The sequence below is a fragment of the Lepidochelys kempii genome, chromosome 13, assembly GCF_965140265.1.
Source record: "Lepidochelys kempii isolate rLepKem1 chromosome 13, rLepKem1.hap2, whole genome shotgun sequence".
NCBI lineage: Eukaryota > Metazoa > Chordata > Testudines > Cheloniidae > Lepidochelys > Lepidochelys kempii.
In genome coordinates this window covers 19,175,866-19,196,679 of record NC_133268.1, presented here as the reverse complement: position 1 = coordinate 19,196,679, position 20,814 = coordinate 19,175,866, and the positions used below count along the sequence as shown (strand labels likewise).

The window sequence follows — 20,814 nt, the reverse complement described above, 5'->3', positions numbered from 1 at the left end:
GACCAGATGTCCCGATAAAATCAGGACTGTCCCGATATTTAGTTATTTGTCCCGTGTCTCGACTGATGTATGATCGTGACGCCATTTGTCCCGATATTTTGCTTCGGTGGCACTCTAGTTTGTTTGTTTGTTTGTTTTTTGCTTCAGTGGCATTCTTTTTCTTTTTTTTTTGCTTGGGGCGGCAAAAAACCTAGAGCCGGCCCTGGTGTGGGGGTGAGCCTGTGGCTGACCCCCCATGTGTCCCCATATTTTGTTCTTGTCATCTGGTCACCCTACTGCTGCCCTTTCAGTTGGGTAGTGTGCGCTCCTTCTCTTCCAGCCCTGAACTCCTGTGCAGTTCCCTGGGAGGAAGGAGCTAGGCTCTGATCTCACACCAGTGTAACTCCAGAGTTGCTCCATTGACTTCGGAGGAGTTGCACCCACTTATGCTCGGGTTAGGTCAGGATCGCCATCATCAGGCCCTGCAGCCTTCCTCATCCAAGCACAGAACTCAGCCGTGCTTAGCTTGGGAGGACTGACAGAATCATTGCCCCAGGTCACGTGGTTCACGCTTACTTTACTGTACTGTTCTTGCCTGGCCTGGGTCTGGGCCTGTAGGAACTGTATTACTTCAGAGGAAGCAGCCTGCTTGTCCCATCACTAGAGCCTCATGCAGCAGCCTGATAAGCACAAGATATAACAGCCTCTTAGGAGGAAGGGAAGCCTCTGTGTACCAAACCGGGACTGCCACGGGATTAGAGTAATCAGGAGTTGTCTTGTCTGGTGTAACCTCCAGGCCATGCCGAAGCTGTGTTTCATCCTGGAACATTAAGGAATGAGCTGGGGTATCTGTACCGGCCGTTGTTAACATGTTAGCGTGTGCATTCCTCACGCACCAGTGAGGAGGGAAGCCCACTTTCTGTGTATCAGCGTGGCACCAGGTGTCCACTAGAGAGCCATATGTACCCGCTCCAAGTCCCTCGCCATCCTCTGCTTGAGTAGCTTGTTGTAATAACTGAGCCATGCAATGCCCCACTTGGGGTGTCTGTGCTGACCAAGCCTGAGCGAGACAGGAGTTCCAAAAGCTCTGACCTTCCACACCTCACCATAAATCAGTATGTGACATGACTGATGGCAACTGTGTCTCAGGCCTTGTCAATTTGCAGACTCTAGAAAGGGGATAAGAAAACATCTCCTCACATGGCAAATCACTTCCTCTCTTTGCCCTTCAGGGAGAGACTGAGGTCATGTCTACACAGGGACATCCAGGAAAAATAATCTGATTTAACTAACAGTGTGAATTTGAAGTGGATTTATTAAACTGCATTGAATCCCTGTGTGGATGCAGTTATTCAGAATTAAAGTGGCCTTAATTCGATTTAGCATAATTCACTTGGGAAGTGAATTAAACTAAACTGAATTAAGGCTACTTTAATTTTAAATGAGGGTGTTCACACAGTGTTTTAATGCAGTTTAACTAATCCACTTCAAATTCAGATCTTTAGTTAATTTGGATTAATTATCCTCAATGTCCATGTGTAGACAAGCCCTAATACATCCAGAGTTGGTTCCTAGTTTTAGTTCTCTAAAAGTCCATTCAAGTTAATCACCTTAGAGCGAAGCCCCACTATCATGTTAGCCAAAACTGCAATATACTAAAAGCAAACAGGCTGATGCTGATAGGGAGGTGACCCTCCATCCAATTTAGCCCCCAGAATGGCAAGTTAAGGTGGCTGCAAATAGGAAGGTGCCTGCCTAATGTCTCCCAGTCTGGGAATGTTTCTTATTCTATCATGTCTCTCCCTTGGACATTTTGCTACTGAACATCCCAATACCCTATTCTTCACAAACCCTGGGCTTTGGTTTAGCAGCCAGATACCACAACAAGGGCTGGATCTGTGCATCCCTTCCTGGCTATGGCAAGCATGTGCTCCTGCAAGTGGTCCCACTGGGCCAGAGTCTGTGCTCTGCTCCAGCCTCTTCATGCCACTCCACCAGCAGTAAACCCTGCAGACGGCCCCTGGGGATCACAGTATGTCAGAATGGCTCTACACTGCCTCTCTCACAGCCCCCAGCATAGAGGGTGCATTGCGGGAGGAAGGGGACATGGCCACAGCATGATGAGTATAAGTTAAAGTGGCCATGAGGCAGCTCTGACTTAAAACAAGGGCCAAGAGAAGTTCAGAAATGCAGGAGTTGCAATGGTGGCTTAAAGCCCCTCTGTCCCTGTGCTGGAGGAACAGAGGATCTGGCCCTTCCTCTTCAATGGGACTACAAGGGAGTGAGCGCTCACCAACGCACACAAGGGTGGCCAGTTCTAGCCCTAAGCATGCAACTTCAATCACTTGATCAGTGGGACAGATAACGTCCTCAGACACTGTAGGGCAGGTTCTGAGATTCCCACCCTAATTTAGTAGCTAAAGCCTGGGCTTCTTTCTCTGGATTGCCCCCTCCGGGATCCAAGTGCAAGAGCGGCACTGTCAGTGTCTGTCAAGCTGCACTCCTTCCTGGAGCATTGCTTTGGAGAGTTAAAAGGAACACCTCTTGGCAAGGTGAAGGCTGCTTTCAGGCTCTGTGCTGAGCACTGGGAATCCACAGAGATTCCCCAGGCACAAAAAGCACATAAATATGCCACCAGCCCCTCCCCAGATTGTAGTGGAATTAATCACACTGATTATATGCTACCAAAAAAGGAGACACTTTCTCTGTTTACAGCTTCCCGTGATCTCCTGCATGCAGTCGAGGTTTAAAATTGCAGACTTCTGTCTCATCAGCTAGTGTCTCTGGATGTTTCAGGAGCTCTAACAATATTGGACAGAAAAACAAAAATTGTAGAAAACTATCCCAGACAGCTCAGCTTGCAAGCTAAGAAGGAAGATGATGAGTAAATGTTAGCAATAGGCTGACTCCTGTTTCCAACATAAAGGGAGATCATTCCAGATATAGGAATTCTGAAGTACAGGGGGGATGTGTATTATGGTCGTTTGCATGTTAAGAGTCAGAATGCCCTTCCAGTTCACAGGTATTTTACAGCATTGCTGAGCATGAAGATTTGGGAAATTGCTAGCCATTTAATTCTTTTCCATAATCTTTGTGACCAAGAATCATGGAAGTTTCTCTCGCTTTTCACCGTAAAGAAACTTGGGGGAAAAATTTCAGCAGCCTCTTTTATTGCATCTGCAATATTTGCATGCACCAACACCCTCCCCCCTCACACATATGTAAGTGGGTATTTGGTGCAAGAGAATTCATTCTGGTGTCCTGGCTAAATTTGAAACTCGGGTCATTACATTCTATCTAAAATTCCCTTTGCAGTCTCTATGGAATACAGTATCTTTCCTCAGTTCCAGTTCTAAGATGTTGCTGTACCATTGTGTGCCATCATACAGCATCCGTGTTTCACCCCAAAGGGATCTGTGTATCAGTGTGGGGGAAAAGGATCACTGGATGTCACTTAACTAGCTCACAGATTATTGCAAGGCTGAATTAATAGTATTCGAGTTTACACGTGCAGATCGATAATCATACATCTAACTGTCCATATGCATACAAATGTGTGTGGTTTTGCATATGCACATTTACATATCCACAAATATGGATTGGCATGATTCTGGAAGCTGCTGAAAATCTGGTCATGATGACAGTGTTAGGAAAACAAGTATTCTTAGCCTTGGATGGAACAGGGTGGCTTGTGTGTGCACAGAATTGGTCTCTTCTGTTTTGAGGGTTGAGTTTCACTGTTGAAGTCAGTGTCATACTACACAGGGATCTTTGTTCCAAAGCTAGCTTAACTTCTCATGTAAAAATCATAGGAACCAAAATGCTAGGTATCCTAGCAATATCACACACAGACAGATAACTTAGTCACCCTTATGAAGCAAGCAGGAGACATTTCTCTACAGGACTCAAGAAGCCAAGGTATGCAAGAGGAGGCCACCGGTGGCTTTCATATTACAAGGGCAGCTCTGGAGGTTGGTATGGATAGGGGAATCTGCCTGGAAAACTGGACTCTTGTTTCTTTTATGGTCACTTGAGAGGCACTGAGGACAGAACTTGCCAAACTTTGCCCACTGTTGTATACTGGGATCTGCAGTTCCATAGGCCGCTCCTATGCAGGAAAGATGAAGCTGGCTGTGTAGCACACTCGAGACTTTTGACGCTGCACTTAGGCCATAATGTTGTTGTCATGTACATTGTATAAATGCCCAAACTGTGCAAGACACATATGAGGGCATGGTCCCTGCCCCAAGAACTTACAATTTTAAACACAAACAGACAAAAGGTGGGGGAAAGGAGTGGTCCTGGGTGTTCCCTGGCTATGGAAATGGAATCCTGCCCTACAAAATGCAAGGATGCCACATCTTGGAGGGAGCCTTTCCCTCCATGTCCCACTCCAGCAGGTGTGATTGGCTGGGGCACTCCTGCTGCAAGTCCCCAAGGTTGAATGTGTGGAAGCCATGCAATAGAGCTGAGCCATTTGTTAGCATAATTACTGGCTAATTAGGCACATTTGCAAGCACAGTTATCCTATTCTTATGCACGTGAACACACACTATGCTCAAGCAGTTGTGCACCTAACTTATTTGCCAGTCTGTCCCTTTTTGCTTGGCTGTCCATAGGCTGTGGATTTTAATTTCCATGGGGTGGCTTCTGTTTGCTGGCTGGTGGGGTTAGCTTAGTGTAGTGCTAGTTTGCCACCTGTCGATGGCAATAATCATGTCTGTTTTTAACTACGTCATGGTGCCCAGATCTATGGCAGTAGGGGTGGCAGTAAACATGCGAGAAAAATTACTAGTTGGCAGGTGGATAGGCTACACTTTTCACTGCTCCTTCAGCCCACTTGTCAAAGGGATTATTGGGAAATGAGGCGCCAGATTTTTAATTCTTCAGTGTTCTCTGTGTAGCCAATGTCATGTGCTTGGGCAATGCTGATCATAGCTTCGGAAGGTACTTAATGTCATGATGGTGTTCTCTTCACAGGACCTCCCATGCCAAAGCCAAGGCAGATGGAGCTGAGCAAGCAGCTCAGGCAGCTAACAATGAATCGAGTGTAGCCAGGACTATGGCCAGGGAACTATCTCCAGACTTCTATCAGCCAGGTAAGATGTGGGAGCTGCTTCTACTTAACCCTCAGCTGCTGTGCCCCAATCAGCAGGGAGCAAGAGGGTGCAAGAGGAACAGAGGGTGAGAAGGGCAGAGGAGTGTTTTGCAAGTTCCCAGTGGGTCGAACGCAGTCCATTGGTACAATGTGGGTTGGCCAGTTTAGTCAGTGATACTGACCCAAGGCACTTTCCCAAAAGCTTTTTGCTCCCCAGGTCAGCAAGGGCGAGAAATGACTTGGAGGAAAAGAAGCAAATAAATAATTAAATAAATTGGCGCTCGCACCCACCCTCCTCTATTCCCCCCTTTCTATAGGTCCAGCTGCAGATTTGCCTGGGCCCCAGTTGTGTTCCCATGATCCCCTGCTTGTGAATTGGGGTTGTAGCAGATCATCATGTGCAGGCCTGCACTTTTGAAGAGCTTTACCTTGATTTTTGTTGGTCCAGCTTTGCCAGAGGAATACATAGTTTTATGTGTGTCCACACTGGACATGTGGCTTGTCAGGTTTAGCTAATTAATGCCTGTAAAATGCTGTGAGAAAGTTACTACTGCAAAATATTATTATTATTTACTATTTAATTTCTTCCCACGGATGCTGATTATTCTGTTAGGAAAATACTTGGGAGGCTATTTCTTGAGATCCAGCATTAGGGAGTTCATAGATGTGATGTTTAGTACTAGAAGCTGATCATAAATGCCACAAACTTTCCCTAACTACAGCCCACTGGAAATGCATTCTTCTAAGTTTTGTAAACTTGACTTTCTCAAGCGGGGGGGGGGGGGGGGGCAGATCTAGTGGCTAATGCAGACAACATGCAGTCCTAACTCTGACATCTTTCTCCTGACTTGTTTTGTTACCTCAAGCAAGTCACTCCATCTCTCAGTGCCTGAATTTACAAAGAGGCTCGGTGATTTGCCTAAGGTAATACAGGAAATCAGTAGCAGAGGTGGGAATAGAACCCAAGTGTCCAGACGCCCAATCCCCTTCATTAAACAGTAGGCTGTGATGTTTACTTCTCTTTTGATTTGAATATGTTATGGATTACAGTGATCTCTGGTATTAACATATGAAAACAGGACACACAGTAGGAAAGAAAAATTGCTCCTCTCCAACACAGAGAGAAATTCTGCTGGTTGAAGGAGAAAAATCCCCACAGATATTGGCCAAATTCCTTGCAGACTTCTGTTGTCCCTGGCTCTAATAGCCGAGATACATCATTCTGTGGGAGGACTTCCTGGGTACCCAAAGCATGAGCTGGCTTTAAGCTGGGAAGCACCATCACATGTTGGCATGTGTGTGAGCCAACATGTGACGACGCTTCAGTTAACAATAGCTCATTTGATCCCAGCATGAGACTGTCAGCTGTCACTTGTGTTCCACAATTCACCCAGCACACACCAGGGTATTTATAGCATGCATGTAAGAGGAAATTGGAATTCCCAGTTGGGGGGGGGGGTTAAAGTATATATTTAGATTTTTTTTGCATCTGTGGTGGTTCAATAACGTAATTTGTGCAGCCTTTGCAAAATGGCCCCCCAGGCTGAAACAGCCTGTCATTCCTGTTTCAAGCCTCAAATGCTTGAATCATCTGAATGCCTTTTGAATTTAGAGTCACATCAGATTCTTGCATCTTCTACTATTTTGTTAGCATTCCTGTTTTCCTTCCTTTACTCTCTTTTTAATGCAAACTATGTTTTACTGAGAGAGTGGAGGACAGAAAAGCAAAATGATACAACAATACCAGGAAAACATGCATCTGTAAACAAAACTGTAATGGCCTGAATCTTCATTTACACTCAAATCCCTTTATACCACTTTGCCAGTCTAAAAGGGCGTAAACGTAGCGTAACTGAGAATCTGGCCCCCTAGCAATCAAATTCCAACCAAGTGTTGTACAAATGGAATTCCTTCATGTCAATCTTTCTTATGTCAGGATGTTCCTCTCTCTTTTACTGAATTTTATTTTAAGTACGTGATTTTTAAATAACCGCAACAACGTTTATCTGCAGACTTGAGTTTATGGGGATCAAATAAAGACCCAGAAATCACATGTACACAAAAGAGAAAATAAATGTCATTTATTCTCTTTTGTATGGTTTCAACCCATGGCAGTAACTCCCATGATTTCTCATCACGTGACACATCAGTCATTTCTATTCACAGTGCTGTCTCCTCCAGATTCAGGCCACGACTGGTTGCACACATCTGGCAGCGTAATGTCTCATCACAGATGCGTCCTTCTCCCTCTGTTATGGGTGCAAAGTAGAGCTGGGTAAAATTTTTTGGATGAAACATTTTGGCAACAGCAAAAGTTTCACAAATTCATATCGGTTTTGTCAGTTTGGTTCAGATGCAAAAAAATCTGATAAAGTCGTAACACTTTATGTCAACTTTTTCAAAATGATATGTTTTGATTTTTTAGGGTCAAAATGACTTTTTATTCCAACATTTCTGTCTTATTTTTTAAAAAATGCAAAAAGGTACAAACACTGCTCAGATTTGAAACCAAGTGTTTCATTTTGGGTCAACCAAAATATTTCTTTCAAGTCAAAATGATTTTTTTTTTTTTTTACTTTTTGCTTCACTGAAAACTCCAAAAATTTCATTTTTGGCTAGGCTTGAAACAATTTTTGTCCTGATTTTTTGGAACTGCCGGTGAACTGAAAAGTCCATTATTTGCCCAGCTCTTGTGAGAGGAGTCCTGGACTTACACAGCTAAGTTCCCAAGGGTACGTCTTCACTGCACAGTTAGCCTGGGGGACTGGAACGCAAGTCTCAGCACCCAGACTAGCCTAGCCTGGCTGTTAGTATCCCCACAGCAAAGCTACACCTATGTTACTGTGTCCTCACTGGTTCTGCACTTGACCATGCATCCCTGGGGGCATATCCCGTGGTTCTTCTTTGGGTGCTTGCTCATGTCGATTCCATTCTAGGAGTGTGCATGCCCATGCCTGTGGCCTTTGGAGATTTTTGCCTTAGCAGTACCTGTAGGACCGGCTGTAGTGCCCTCTAGAATGCCACACTCATGCCATGGTTATCAGGCATTGCCTGCCTGCACCCTCTCAGTTCCTTCTTACCACCCAGGGAGGTCAGCTGGAGCACCTCTCTTGCTCGTCAAGAGCTAGCGGTTTCTCCGATTGGACTTCATGCCTTCGGGTCTTTGTTCGATTGTAGTTAGTGTTAAGTAATTGTTAAGTGCATAGTAGGTCCCAGCGGGGACTTCGCCCCAAGCGGGGCATGCCCTGAGCTCCCAGGTTTAAGCCCTGCTCGGTCTGTGGCAGGCCTATGCCTGTGAGTGACTCCCCTCCCCCCCCCCCCCCGACAGCTGCCTTAAGTGCTTGGGGGAATCACACATCAAGGAGCATTGCCCGATCTGTAAGAACTTTCTACCTCGCACCCAGAAGGAGAGGGACATTCGCTCATCTGATGGAGTCCGCTGTCTGCCCAGCTTCTGAGCCCTCTGCACAGGCTACACTGAGTACTTTGGCCTCTGTGTGCAGTGCGCCACCAGCGCCCAGCTCCTCTCAGCACCGTTCACCGTCGCCGGTGCCGAAGAAGAAGGCAAGGAAGCGCCCGCCAGTGCCAAGCAAGAAGGCCCAGAGGTCATCCAGTAGAGAGACCAGGCCTGTCTGCCAACCTTCTCTGGAGCAGCACAAGCATGCCTCCGTGGCTGGGGCTCTTAGCCCTCTTAAGGGTCCATCACTGCCTCTGGTGAGCAGTATGGGACCCACCATCCTGCCGGCACCGTCATCATCCCAAACCCAGGCACAGAGAGAGCACAGGTCTCCACCTGCTCATATGGCATCTCCGGTGCCACAGGACCAGGCTAAGGCTCCCCGAGAATGCAAGCCAGCTGTTAAGTCCCCTCCAGGGGCAGGGGAGGCGCCGTAGGTCACTGGACAAGCAATCCCGTGGCAGGTCGTAACTGCACCGCCAATCGCCCAAACTCTCCCCCCCGGGTGCCGAGACATTCTTCCACAGTCCAGGGCTCCCCATATTATGACTGACACGATCACCCTCTTGCCGATCCGTGTCTAGACGTTGGTCTTGGTCACTGGCACCATGGGACCACTCCCCCTCGTGTTACCTGTGTCCGCAGCACCGTTCTCCCCAACGCCAGTTCTCCCCAGTATAGCCATCAGTCACTTACGCCTGGTCAGTGCTCACCGGTAGCCACAACCAGCAAGCAGACTCAGGAGTTGACGGCTCCTCCCTGGTCACTGGAGAGTGGTTCCCCTGGTGCGGAGGCCCAGTTCAGCCCATTGCCTCGGTCTCCGCGACGGGATTGGGCACCAGAAAATGTTCTGCCATCCCCGGCACCACAGTGGCAGCAAGGCCAGTGGCCAACATAGTGGCCGTATTGGGGAGCATGGGGAGTTCTGGTGATGACAATGCCCCCTTCACAGCACGCATCAGTGGAGCAAAGATTGATGGCCCACTGGTGGAGGTGGGGGCCGGAGGTGGAGGATCCGGTACCCACCCCCAAACCTCCCTCTCCAGTGGCTGCCGAGCCCTCAGTGCCTCCACCGGTGGCCAGGGCCTCCTTGTCTTCTCCGGACGAGGAGGTCGTGGGACCTTCCAGGGCCAGGCCCCCAGATGACTTTAAACAACACCAAGCCTTTCTGAGGTGGTGGCTGAGAACTTGGGGCTGGAAGTGCAGGAGATGGTGGAGCAGGAGGACACCCTTTTCAATGTCTTCTCAGCTGCTATGTCTGCCCGGATTGCCCTATCTGTACATGATGGGGTCCTCAAGATTCATAGATTCATAGATATTTAGGTCAGAAGGGACCATTATGATCATCTAGTCTGACCTCCTGCACAATGCAGGCCACAGAATTTGCTAAGGCTCTGTGGCAGACCCCATCCTCTATCCCACCCACCTCGAAATGGGCTGAGAAAAAGTACTTTGTGCCAGCCAAAGATTTAGAGTAGTTGTATACCCACCCTCCCCAGGCCTCACTGGTGGTGTCAGTGGCCAACGAGAAGGACAAGCAGGTCCCCACCCCCTCTATCCCCAAGAACAAAGAAGCCAAGAGACTTGATTTTCTATTTGGCAGAAAAATTTATTCAACAGACAGCTTACAATTCCGGGTGGAGAACCATCAGGGCCTGCCGGGCCGATACAATTTTAACATTAGAGACAGCTTCCAGAAGTTCCAGGACTCCCTTCCTCAGGGTCAGGCTCAGGAGTTTGGTAGCTGGTAGAGGAAGGGACTGCTGTAGCCAGATGCTCCCTGCATATGGCATGGGATGCGGTAGACTTGGCAGCAAGGGTTGTCGCATTGGTGGTGGGTATGCAATGCAGCTCCTGGTTCCAAATGGCAGGCCTTTCCCAGGAGATGCAGGCATCAATTCAGGACCTCCCCTTTGATGGAGTTGGGCTCTTCTCTGATCAAATGGACACCAGGCTACATGGGTTGAAGGACACTAAGGCTACCCTTCGCTCATTGGGCATGCAAGGAGAAGGGACACTGGGTTTAGCCATCGCCGCCCTTCCTCCTCTCACTCGCTAGCCCAGCCCGGACCTGCTAAGCACCCGGGGGGCCAAAAGCGATTGTTTTGAGGGTGTGCTCGAGAGCAACGCCACAATCAGCTGGCCGGATCCTGCCCATCCTTTCCTCAACCACCTTTCTCCCTACCACTCGGCCTGGTCGCAGGTCACCTCATTCTTACCAGATCTTTCCGTACCCCGATGACTGGCTCATCAAGGGCAGGTCTCTGGGACAGGTGCAGAGAAGCCTCAATCTGGTGCGCTCCACCTGCAGCAACCTGGGCCTGTTGATAAAAACAGAAAAGTCCTTGTTAACACTGGTCCAGCACATAGAGTTTATCAGAGTGGATCTCGATTCCACGCGAGCCAGGGCCTTCCTTCTGGAAACACGCTTTCAGGCCATGGTGGATATCATTGCCCACGTGAGGAGACATCTGTGTCTGACGGGCCACATGGCAGTGTGCATGTACATGGTCAGGCACGCCTGGCTTCATCCGCGACCCCTGCAAACGTGGCTAGCAACGGTCTACGTTCCCAGCAGGCAGCCCCTAGACTGAGCGGTCACTGTGCCCGACTGTGCCCTCTCGCTCTTGAACTGGTGGCTAGACCCCAAATCAGTGCTGCGGGGGAGGGTGGGGGGGAAGGTGTTCCCTTTATGTCCCCATCACTGTTGCTCATCCTGGTCTCAGACGTGTCAAATCTGGGCTGGGGAGCCCACCTGGGCAAGCTCAGCACCCAGGGTCACTGGATGCAGCATGACTTAGCTCTTCATATCAACGTCAGGGAGGTCAAGGCGGTGTGCCTGGCCTCTCAGGTGTTTTTGACCCACCTGAAAGGCAAGGTGGTGCAGGTTCTCACGGACAACACGTCCACGATGTATTACATCAACAGGCAGGGCGGAGCCAGGTCCTCGGCCCTGTGTCAAGAGGAGCTCAGCCTCTGGGACCTTTGTGTGCAGAATGCCATCCACCTGGTGGCCGCTCACTTATCTGGAACCAGGAACATCCTGGCAGATCACCTCAGCAGGACCTTCTCCTCTCACCACAAGTGGTCACCCCATCCGGAGGTGGTCAACCTGATCTTCCGATGGTGGGGTACTCCCCAGGTGGAGCTGTTTGTGTCCAGGCAGAACAGCAAGTGCCATGTGTTCTGCTTCCTATATGGTGGGGACAAGGGTTCCCTGTTGGACACCTTCCTGATCCCATGGTGGGGAGCATGGATGTATGCCTTTCTGCCAGTGCTGCTTATCCACAGAGTCCTGCTAAAGGTGAAGCAAGACAGAGTGTGCGTCATTCTCATTGCCCCGGAGTGGCCTCACCAGCACTGGTTCAGCATGCTGCTGAGTCTTTCGGTGGCCAACCCGCTGCAGTTACCTCTCCGTCCGATCTGCGATCCCAGAACCACGGCAATCTGCTGCACCCGAACCTGACGTGGCTGCACCTGATGGCGTGGCTGCTCTGTGGCTAAGCAAGGACGAGCAAGAGTGCTTCGTGGCAGTCCAACAGGTCCTGCTGGGCAACAGAAAGCCTTCTACCAGGGCGGCCTATGTGGCCAAGTGGAAGCACTTTGCATGTTGGACCTTGGACAAGCGCGTTTGTCCTGAGGAGGCTCTGTTGCAGGACATCCTGGACTGTCTGCTGCATCTAAAGCTCCAGGGCTTGTTGCTGTCTTCAGTCAGGGTGCACCTAACAGCCATTTCTGCATTCCATCCTCTGCTTCAGGGCAGATCTGTCTTCGCCCATCCCATGACAGCGCAATTCCTGAAAGGTCTAGAGCGCCTGTACCCACACGTCCAAGACCCGGTTCCCCTTGCGACCTGAATCTGGTGCTCTTGAAGCTCATGGGCCCTCCTTTTTAACCCCGAGCTTCCTGCTGCTTCCTGCTCCTTTCCTGGAAGGTGTCCTTCTTGGTCACTATAACGTCGGCATGGTGGGTGTCTGAGATCAGGGCGCTCACATCAGAGCCACCTTATACGGTCTTCTACAAGGACAAGGTCCAGCTGCACCCGCATCCGGCTTTTCTGCCCAAGGTTGTTTCCCAGATCCACATGGGCCAGGACGTTTACTTACCAGTCCTCTGTCCAAAGCCTCACGCGTCGGACGAGGGGTGCAGGTTGCATACGCTGGACGTCAGATGGGTGCTGGCCTTCTACATCGATAGAATGCGGCTGTTCCACAAGTCAAAGCAGTTGTTCGTTGCTGTCGCGGACAGGATGAAGGGCTGCCTGGTGTCAGCCCAGAGAATTTAATCTTGGATCACGGCGTGCATCTGCCAGTGCTACGAGCTGGCGAAAGTGCCCCCGCCAGCGGTTGTGACGGCTCATTCCACTAGAGCACAGGCATCTTCGGTGGCCTTCCTGGCACAGGTGCCAATCCAGGAGATCTGTCGGGCCGCCACCTGGTCGTCGGTCCATACGTTCGCGTCGCACTACACGCTGACCCAGCAGGCGCAAGACGCCGCCGGCTTTGGCAGCGCTGTACTGCAAGCTGCACAACGGTGAACTCCGAGCCCCCCTCCATTGATCCTGCTTGTGAATCACCTAGCATGGAATTGACATAAGCAAGCACTCGAAGGAAAAAAGCCGATCGCCCACCTTTCGTAACTGTTGTTCTTTGAGCTGTGTTGCTCATGTCCGTTCCATTACCCGCCCTCCTGCCCCTCGGTCGGAGTTGTCGGCAAGAAGGAACTGAGAGGGCACAGGGCCGGCAGCACCTGATATACTGCGGCGTGAGCGCGGCGCTCTAGAGGGCGCAACAGCCGGCCTTACGGGTACCGCTAAGGCAGAAATCTCTGATGCCCATGCGTGGGGGGGTGCGCACACCTAGAATGGAATGGACATGAGCAACACATCTCGAAGAACAACTGTTACGAAAGGCAGGTAACCTTTTTTCCTTTGTGCTGAGAGGCTCTAGGAGTCATTCCCAGTTAATTGTGTCAACTGTGTGAGAACTTGTCTATCCCCTGGGTGGAATCGTGGGAAGGCATTGGAGGACTGTCATTACTTGGGTGGTTTTGCCTGCACCCTCGCTACAAAGTGAGCAGTTTCCAGTTTGAGTGAAGCACCCAGGTTCTAACCCACACGCTCAGCTGGGCCAACCAGCCCAGACTTAAAGCACCTCCAAATGCAGGTCAGAGGTTTATTTGTGTGGACGGTTGGAGGGGAGGGGGTTGGGCTAAAACCCAGATAGGGGCCTTGGTAACTGTGCAGTAAAGACATACCCCGGGAGGGCTGTCCCTCTTTTGTGGTTGCCACTCAAGTAGTTAGAAATACCAAGGGTTCATATTTGCACCTGCAGTTCATTTAGACGGGTGCAAAAATAGTGCCTACGTTGCCAGTGCAAATCGCACCAGCCCTTTAGTAAGCATTCTGCACACTGTCCCAGCCAGTATCACAGTGTAACAAACAGGGGCAAAAATCCTGCAGAGAAAGGGCCTCACTGAAATGTTGCACTTAGAGGCAGGCGACAAGGCACAGGCTGAACAAACGCTGGAGACTGAGAGAGGTGGGGAGTGACGGCATGTTTGTGAGATTGATTTTTCTTGTGTGAATTATTCAGAGGGAGAAGACGGCACCAGCTGAGAGGCAAGGAACCCAAGGCGGGCGGGGAGGGTGCTGGGCGCTATTTTGAGGAGACTGAACAACTGGTGAAATGGCCTCCAAATAATCTAGTTGCAGCCAGAAATAAATGGCCCTGAATGGGTCTCTTCATGATTGACAGGAGCGTGCAGGCAGGGCAGGGTGGCTAAAATAAATCCTATACCTCTCCCCTGCCCCCACCTTTGGTAGGAGTCACCCTAGACAGGCCAGTGTTAGCAGCATACTGCTCACGCCGTTGATTTTTTAGCAGGAGTAGATCATCAAAGTCCAACTTCCAGGCCAGGCGCAAAACCTCAGTTAATACTTGGGGGAGGGGAGAAAAAGAGATTGAACGGCTACATAGTCCACTGTAGGGAGACTTACAGGCCCTGTTCCCTTTGTAGCACGTACTCGGCTACATTCATCTGTGTTCCCCAGAAGCTCTCAGGTTCAGCAGAACCATACAGGGGATGCTGTTTCCAAAGACAGTTGTAGGTGGCATGGCTTGAACAGGAGCCAAAAGCATAATTCAGAGCAAATGTTTAATGTGTGATGCCTCGGTCTGTTCCCAGACTGCACTTTAAGATTGGCTCAAATTATTATTTATCATTTGTATTACTGTAGCACCTGCGGAACTCCTGTTGTGGACTAGGACCCCCATTGTGCTCGTTGCTGGACAAACTCATTTTTCAAAATGATTCGCCAAGTAACTCCTGCCAGTGGTTCTTGCTCTGCTGATCAGTCACAGACAGCACGTTGCATTCAATGTTCAAAACACAAACTGGACACCTGGTGTATTTCTGTTTCCTGACCAGCTAAGCAGAGCTTTTGGAATCAGGTTTCTGGTCTGAATAGTCAGCATTACAAATGTAATATTTGCTTTACGTGAAGGATATGCTTGAATAGTCCCTAAAAATTCACTGTCTCTGCCAGCACACTTGTTTGCTGAAATACTGGCAGAAAGTGACCACAAAAGGGGCGTGAACTCAGACTGAATAGGTTTCAGAGGAACAGCCGTGTTAGTCTGTATTCGCAAAAAGAAAAGGAGTACTTGTGGCACCTTAGAGACTAACCAATTTATTTGAGCATGAGCTTTCGTGAGCTACAGCTCACTTCTGAGCTGTAGCTCACGAAAGCTCATGCTCAAATAAATTGGTTAGTCTCTAAGGTGCCACAAGTACTCCTTTTCTTTTTTCAGACTGAATAGAGTCTTTTACTCAAATGAATAGCCACAGACATGTTTCTCTTAGGTACCCACCTCTAATTTAAATCTGGGTTGTTTGCTCTAGTGTAGGCAGGATTTTTTGGCAATTGTACTAGACAAAACAGACTCCATCTTCTCCACCACCTCTCAGAAGGATTCTTAGCAGGGGTGTTGGTTTGGGACCATGTGGAGTGGAAGGAAGCTGTACTGCAACCAGTGGGAACATGACATGGTCTCTACATAGGGCATTAGGGCTCTGCCACTAAAATGCTATGTGACCTTGGGCAAATCACTTCCTCTCTCTGTGCCTCTGTGACCTTTCCCACCCTTTGTCTGTCTTATCTATTTAGACTGCAAGTGCTTTGGGCAGTGGCTATCTCTTACAATGTGTATGTACAGCACCTAGCACAATGTGGCCCTGGTCTCAGTTGTGGCCTCTAGGCACCACTGTAATATCAATAACAATAACCACCCTTCTGTAGACCAGGGGCCAAAGTTCCATCCCTGCATCCTCACCTTTGCCTACTGCCCTTTGACAACCGGCATAGGCCAATGACTCTATCCTATTCTGTTCTGATTCCTGCACTCGCCCCCCTGGTATTGCTCCTTCCAGCAGTACTTTAAGCGATGTGACCACACATCTATTTGTTGTTTGTTTTTTCATCATCTCCCCACAGGGAGAAGCATGTGCAGGGCATGTTGGGTTGGTAGGGTTTTGTTGATTGTTTTAAAGAGGCCAGATTGTACTACTGTACTTCAAAATGTAAGCAGGTTTGTTTGGTGGGGATTTGCCATGCAGTCTTTGTGCAAGGTTACCGAGAAGCAAAGATTTACTGACAGGAAAACAATAATCTAAGCTGTGTTGACACCAGCAAGTCAGATGAGGTCAGACATCAGAGTGAAATCTAAATCCTGGAGTCACCTTGTGGAATTGGAATGGGTCTTTGCTCTGCTGTTCTGAACAGGATCTCCATGCCAGAGGTCACTTAGCTGGACATTGCACAGGTCTGTGGAGCTGCTTATAGTCAGGCTTCATCTACGCACTTGGCTGTCACAACAGGCCCTTTTGCCTGGATGACTCATCTGGCTTTCCCCATACAGGTGCAGGGAAATCCAATCAAGGAGTGACTTTTTATTCTGACCTATAGCTCCTTGTCTCAGTTTTCCCTTAGCTGCCTGTTTGAAGGGCTGTGTCAGAGATAGAAATAAGCATCTATTTCCAATGTGTGGTGAATCTCTTCTGAAAACATACTGTGATTTTAAGAGTTTAGATGTACTGTGGAAAATCCAACTTGGCTCTTTTCACATGAGATGGTTAGAAAGTCCTTTCTTCAGGCAAAGGGAAATCAACGCATGAAGCAAATTTCTAGGGCAAGTGACTAGAACAGAGAATATAAGAGTGAGAGACATTCACATTTGTTTCAGAAGGAGGGGAGCGAAGGAATGTGGAGAAAGACAGGAAGGTGAGCGTGAGGCTACGTCTACACTGATTTTCCTGCGCCAGTTCACATACTCGCACTTGCTGTCATCATGCTAGTAACAGCAGTCAAGGCACAGCTAAGCCGTGTCAAGTACAAACCAGTGGGTATGTACTCTGCACAGTCAGGACTCCGAGATCCTATTCCAGCTCTTCACATGACTGACTGGGTGACCTGGGAATACCACCTTGTGTCTCTATGCCTCAGCTTCTCCATCTGCGTAATGGAGAGAACAGCAGCTAACTCGCTGTGTTTCGACTGAGCTGTGATTGTGATACTGGTTGTTTGTAAAGCATATTCTGCTCCTTGGGTGAAAGGAGCTACAAAGATGTATGGGAGAATTTTTATTTCCTGCTCCCTAGAATAGCAAGGATTTTTCTTTAGTTGACAGGTTTATTAACAAAGAGGGAGAGAATCTTCTCTTGGGTTTTTCAGTGTATCCTTTAACCCGGACCAGGGTGTTATCTTCAGCAAAAGTCCCAGCTAGTTAAGTCACTCAGAGAAATGCAGCAGGACTGTTTAGCTGCTGGGAAATGCAACAAAAGGCCGGTTTGGGAGGAACTTGAATGCACTCAGAGGCAGGCGACAAGGCACAGGCTGAGCAAACGCTGGAGAGTGAGAGAGGTGGGGAGTGACGGGGAGTGGGAAGAACCTTCTTGTCTTTCTGCATATTATCTGTTTTTTCAGTGGAACTCTGCAGGGTCCAGTTTCAGATAGGAATGTGTTGAATCACCGACTGGTGCTTGTATCAGACTGGCCTTGCAGAGCACAGGATGAACCCATAAAATCAGGGCTTGTCCTTAAAATATAGTATGGGTGGTACACAATCTTCCTGCTGGGTCACATCCAAGCTATTGACCTAGACAGTCTCCCGTGGAATTAGACAGTCCCCATACGTGGGCTTCAGTATATTTTAAGGTAAAGGCTTACTTACTTGAACCAGGTGCTTTATATAGAGTCCATGTCAGAAACAGCACAGAGCTGGCATGACCGAGTTCAGGCAGGAGGCCTACAGGAACCAGCAAGCACACGCAGAGAGAGTTACGTTACCTTGACCTGAAGAAGAGCTCTGTGTAGTTCAAAAGCTTGTCTCTTCCACCAACATCAGTTGGTCCAATAAAAGATATTACCTCACCCACTTTGTCCCTCTCATTTACCTTATCCTAGGCTAGGATCTTGGCAAAGTGACAATGTAGACATTACAGTCTGAGCAGGTCCTGCTTCTAACTGAAGGGAACAATCCTGGCCAATCCAACTAGGCTACAGGATCTTTCCCATCTATAGTGTCTATGATTCTGAAAACACCTTGTTCCTGATTTTCAGATATTTAGTTCTGGAGGTGCAAAGTTGGGTCTGTGATGCATATGGTGGCAGACTAATGATTTTGCCCCCCTTAGGCCCTGAAATAATTGCCACCCCCTTTCTTTCTTTTGTATAGCATTTTTTTAAAGCTGAGAACCGCTTAATTTCTTCCTTCCGGTCATATTATTAACGTTTAGGATTGTCGTGAGTATGTTTACTAAATGGCGTTGTGCCGTCATTGGTGGTTTCAGTACGTGCTATGGTTAGTGGAATCACGGCAGTTTGGTGCGCAGCTACAGTAGGAATAAACGATGATACAGGCATCTGACAGGCAGTGGACTTCTGCAAAAATGCCGCAATTACAAAAGCGCTGCTATTATAAATTTGCCGCCCCTGCAAATTTGCCACCCTAGGCCTAGGGCCTTGTCGGCCTAGGCGATAATACGCCATTGGATGCATATTACTAGAGAGGGTCTAACTTCCTGCTTGTAACTACAAATCAAGTCATTTGATGTGCAGTATTTGCACCTGCAATGAAGTGCAGACACAAAAATGTAGGTGCAGTTTTTTGCAGCCACAAACTTGCACCCTCAAAACCAGTTGTCAGGTCATGGGGCACCAGAAAAGTAGGTTCCTGTGTTCTCACATGGTAACAAGGATCGTAAGGGGCCCTTGAGCATGTGTTCACTCAGACCCTTTAGCTCATGAGAACTAAGAGGCAGGCAGAGGGTGACCAACTACTCACAGAGGATGCTGAACATCTCTTCCTTTCCTCTCCTCCAGGCCCTGAGTACCAGAAGAGGAAGTTGCTCCAGGAGATCATTGAGAATGTAGAGAATGTGGGGAACATGGAAGCAGTAGCTCCGCCAACCAAAGCGCCACCACCGTCAACCCCTCCAGAAAGCCCTCAGCTCCATGAGAAAGACTCTGCCCCCTGCAAGGAAAATCCAGCCCGAATGCCATCTCTGAGTCCTGCTGGAACGCCGCCGGAGGCAAAGCGGGCAAAGCAGAGTTCACAGAGGGATGGCTTCCTCAGCCCTGGCAACTGGAATGGGGATCACAGCAGAGACGGGAGCCTCACAGGAAGTAGGCCCAGCACACCATCCAATCCACTGTTGGCACACGGGGAGAAGGCAGCAGCCAGTAGCAGACCTGCCTCACAGAACTCCATTCGGCTCAGCAATACCAGGACTTCAGCAGACCAGATGGAGATCAAGCCCCTTCAGAGGATAGTGCAAGAACCTGATGTTGAATTATACCAAGGCTATCACAGCTACGCAGTGAGGACCTCCCCAATAACTCCCCCCTTGGACTTCGAGGAAGAACCATTCCCTGTCCCCAAATCACCTGCCAAGTCGGTCTCCCCAGAGCCAAAAACTGACATGAGGGCTATTGAACACAAAGCAGAACTTCAGAGGAGGGGAGGTACACCCATCACTCAGCAGGAACCAGCACTTGAAGAGAAACCAGTGCCCAAAACAGAATCTAAACCAGAGCAGCCCACGCCAGAGCCCAAACATAAACAAGAGCTGAAGCAACACCATACAGCCGAGCACAAGGCTGCTGTGAAAACAGAAGCTGCAACTGAAGCCAAGCCTGAGCAAAAGACTGAGATCAAGGCTCTGGTTAAACCTGAACCTACAGTGGTAGCTAAGAAGGAGCCTTCGCCTGAAGAAGTGACACAGGAAGTGGATGAATTTGAAGAGGTGATGTTGCATGATAGCCTTATTAGAATAGGAATTGTATGTGTGTGTGGCCACATTTTCAAAGCAGCCTTTGAAATTGTGCGTTCACTTGGGGTGGTTGCACATCTCTCACCAATTTGCATGTGCAAGGGTACAAAATCTGCACATGCACTTTGGAAGGCTTGTTTCAGAGTTCAGCTTCTAGTGAAACATCTTGCCAGTATCTTGGTTAATTGAAGGTAATTTGAATTTAATATAACTTTAGGTGAGACCAGATGCTCCAAGGTTTCTTCTGGCCTTAAAATCTGTGAAACTATGAAAGATCTCTGGGATAGTTTTATCCATGCCTAGTGCAGGGTTTCCTGCTAGCGACAGGATAGCTCCAGGAGATTGGGAATTGACCTTTCACCTCAAGTTCACTGGTTTGTATCTGGAACAACTGGGCAGTAAATATTAATAGGTGAACCTCAAAAGGGTCTGAAAGTTTAGATACTTAGAATTTCAGAGGCTTCTTCAAACCTTTATGGCCAAGAAATTAGGCTGGAATCCTCATAAGAAGTGGCTTTCCCAGTGTCTGCTGGGTTAAGCTGGACCGGTAATACCACAAAGATGGTGTTTCTCATCTTATTTAAAGATAGTTCTGCTTCCAGTCTCAGGTGAAAGAGGTGCTTGGAATCTTTTGTTACAAATATTAATTGTTTTGACTGTCATATGAAGTTTGGGTTTGACTTTCTGCCTCAAGGTTTGGGTGATTGATAAGGTGGGTTCTTATTTTATCCTCATTGGCTTACCTCTTCCTAATTAAAAGCCCTTGTTACCACCAGAAGGGATGGTGGCCTGTATCAGGCGAACCAGTGGTCTAAAGCCAGCATAGTGGCCTAGTGGACGGATGCCCACATCACAAAGCCCCTGTGCACATAATCTATCTAAGGTACTTTTATGGCCCTCGTTGCCATAGTACCTGAGCGCCTCACAACCTTTCTACTATATTGAACCC

General features: G+C 48.6%; 1 protein-coding gene across 3 annotated transcripts in view; it reads left to right on the top strand.

The window, feature by feature from the left end:
- JPH2 (junctophilin 2) overlaps positions 1-20,814 on the top strand; it is a 74,138-nt gene that overhangs the window by 38,888 nt on the left and 14,436 nt on the right. For all 3 annotated transcript variants that reach the window (XM_073309559.1, XM_073309557.1, XM_073309558.1), the window contains exons 3-4: positions 4,960-5,078; positions 18,916-19,838. In XM_073309559.1, coding sequence (XP_073165660.1) covers positions 4,960-5,078; positions 18,916-19,838 — 1,042 coding nt within the window. The remainder of the gene's footprint in view (positions 1-4,959; positions 5,079-18,915; positions 19,839-20,814) is intronic.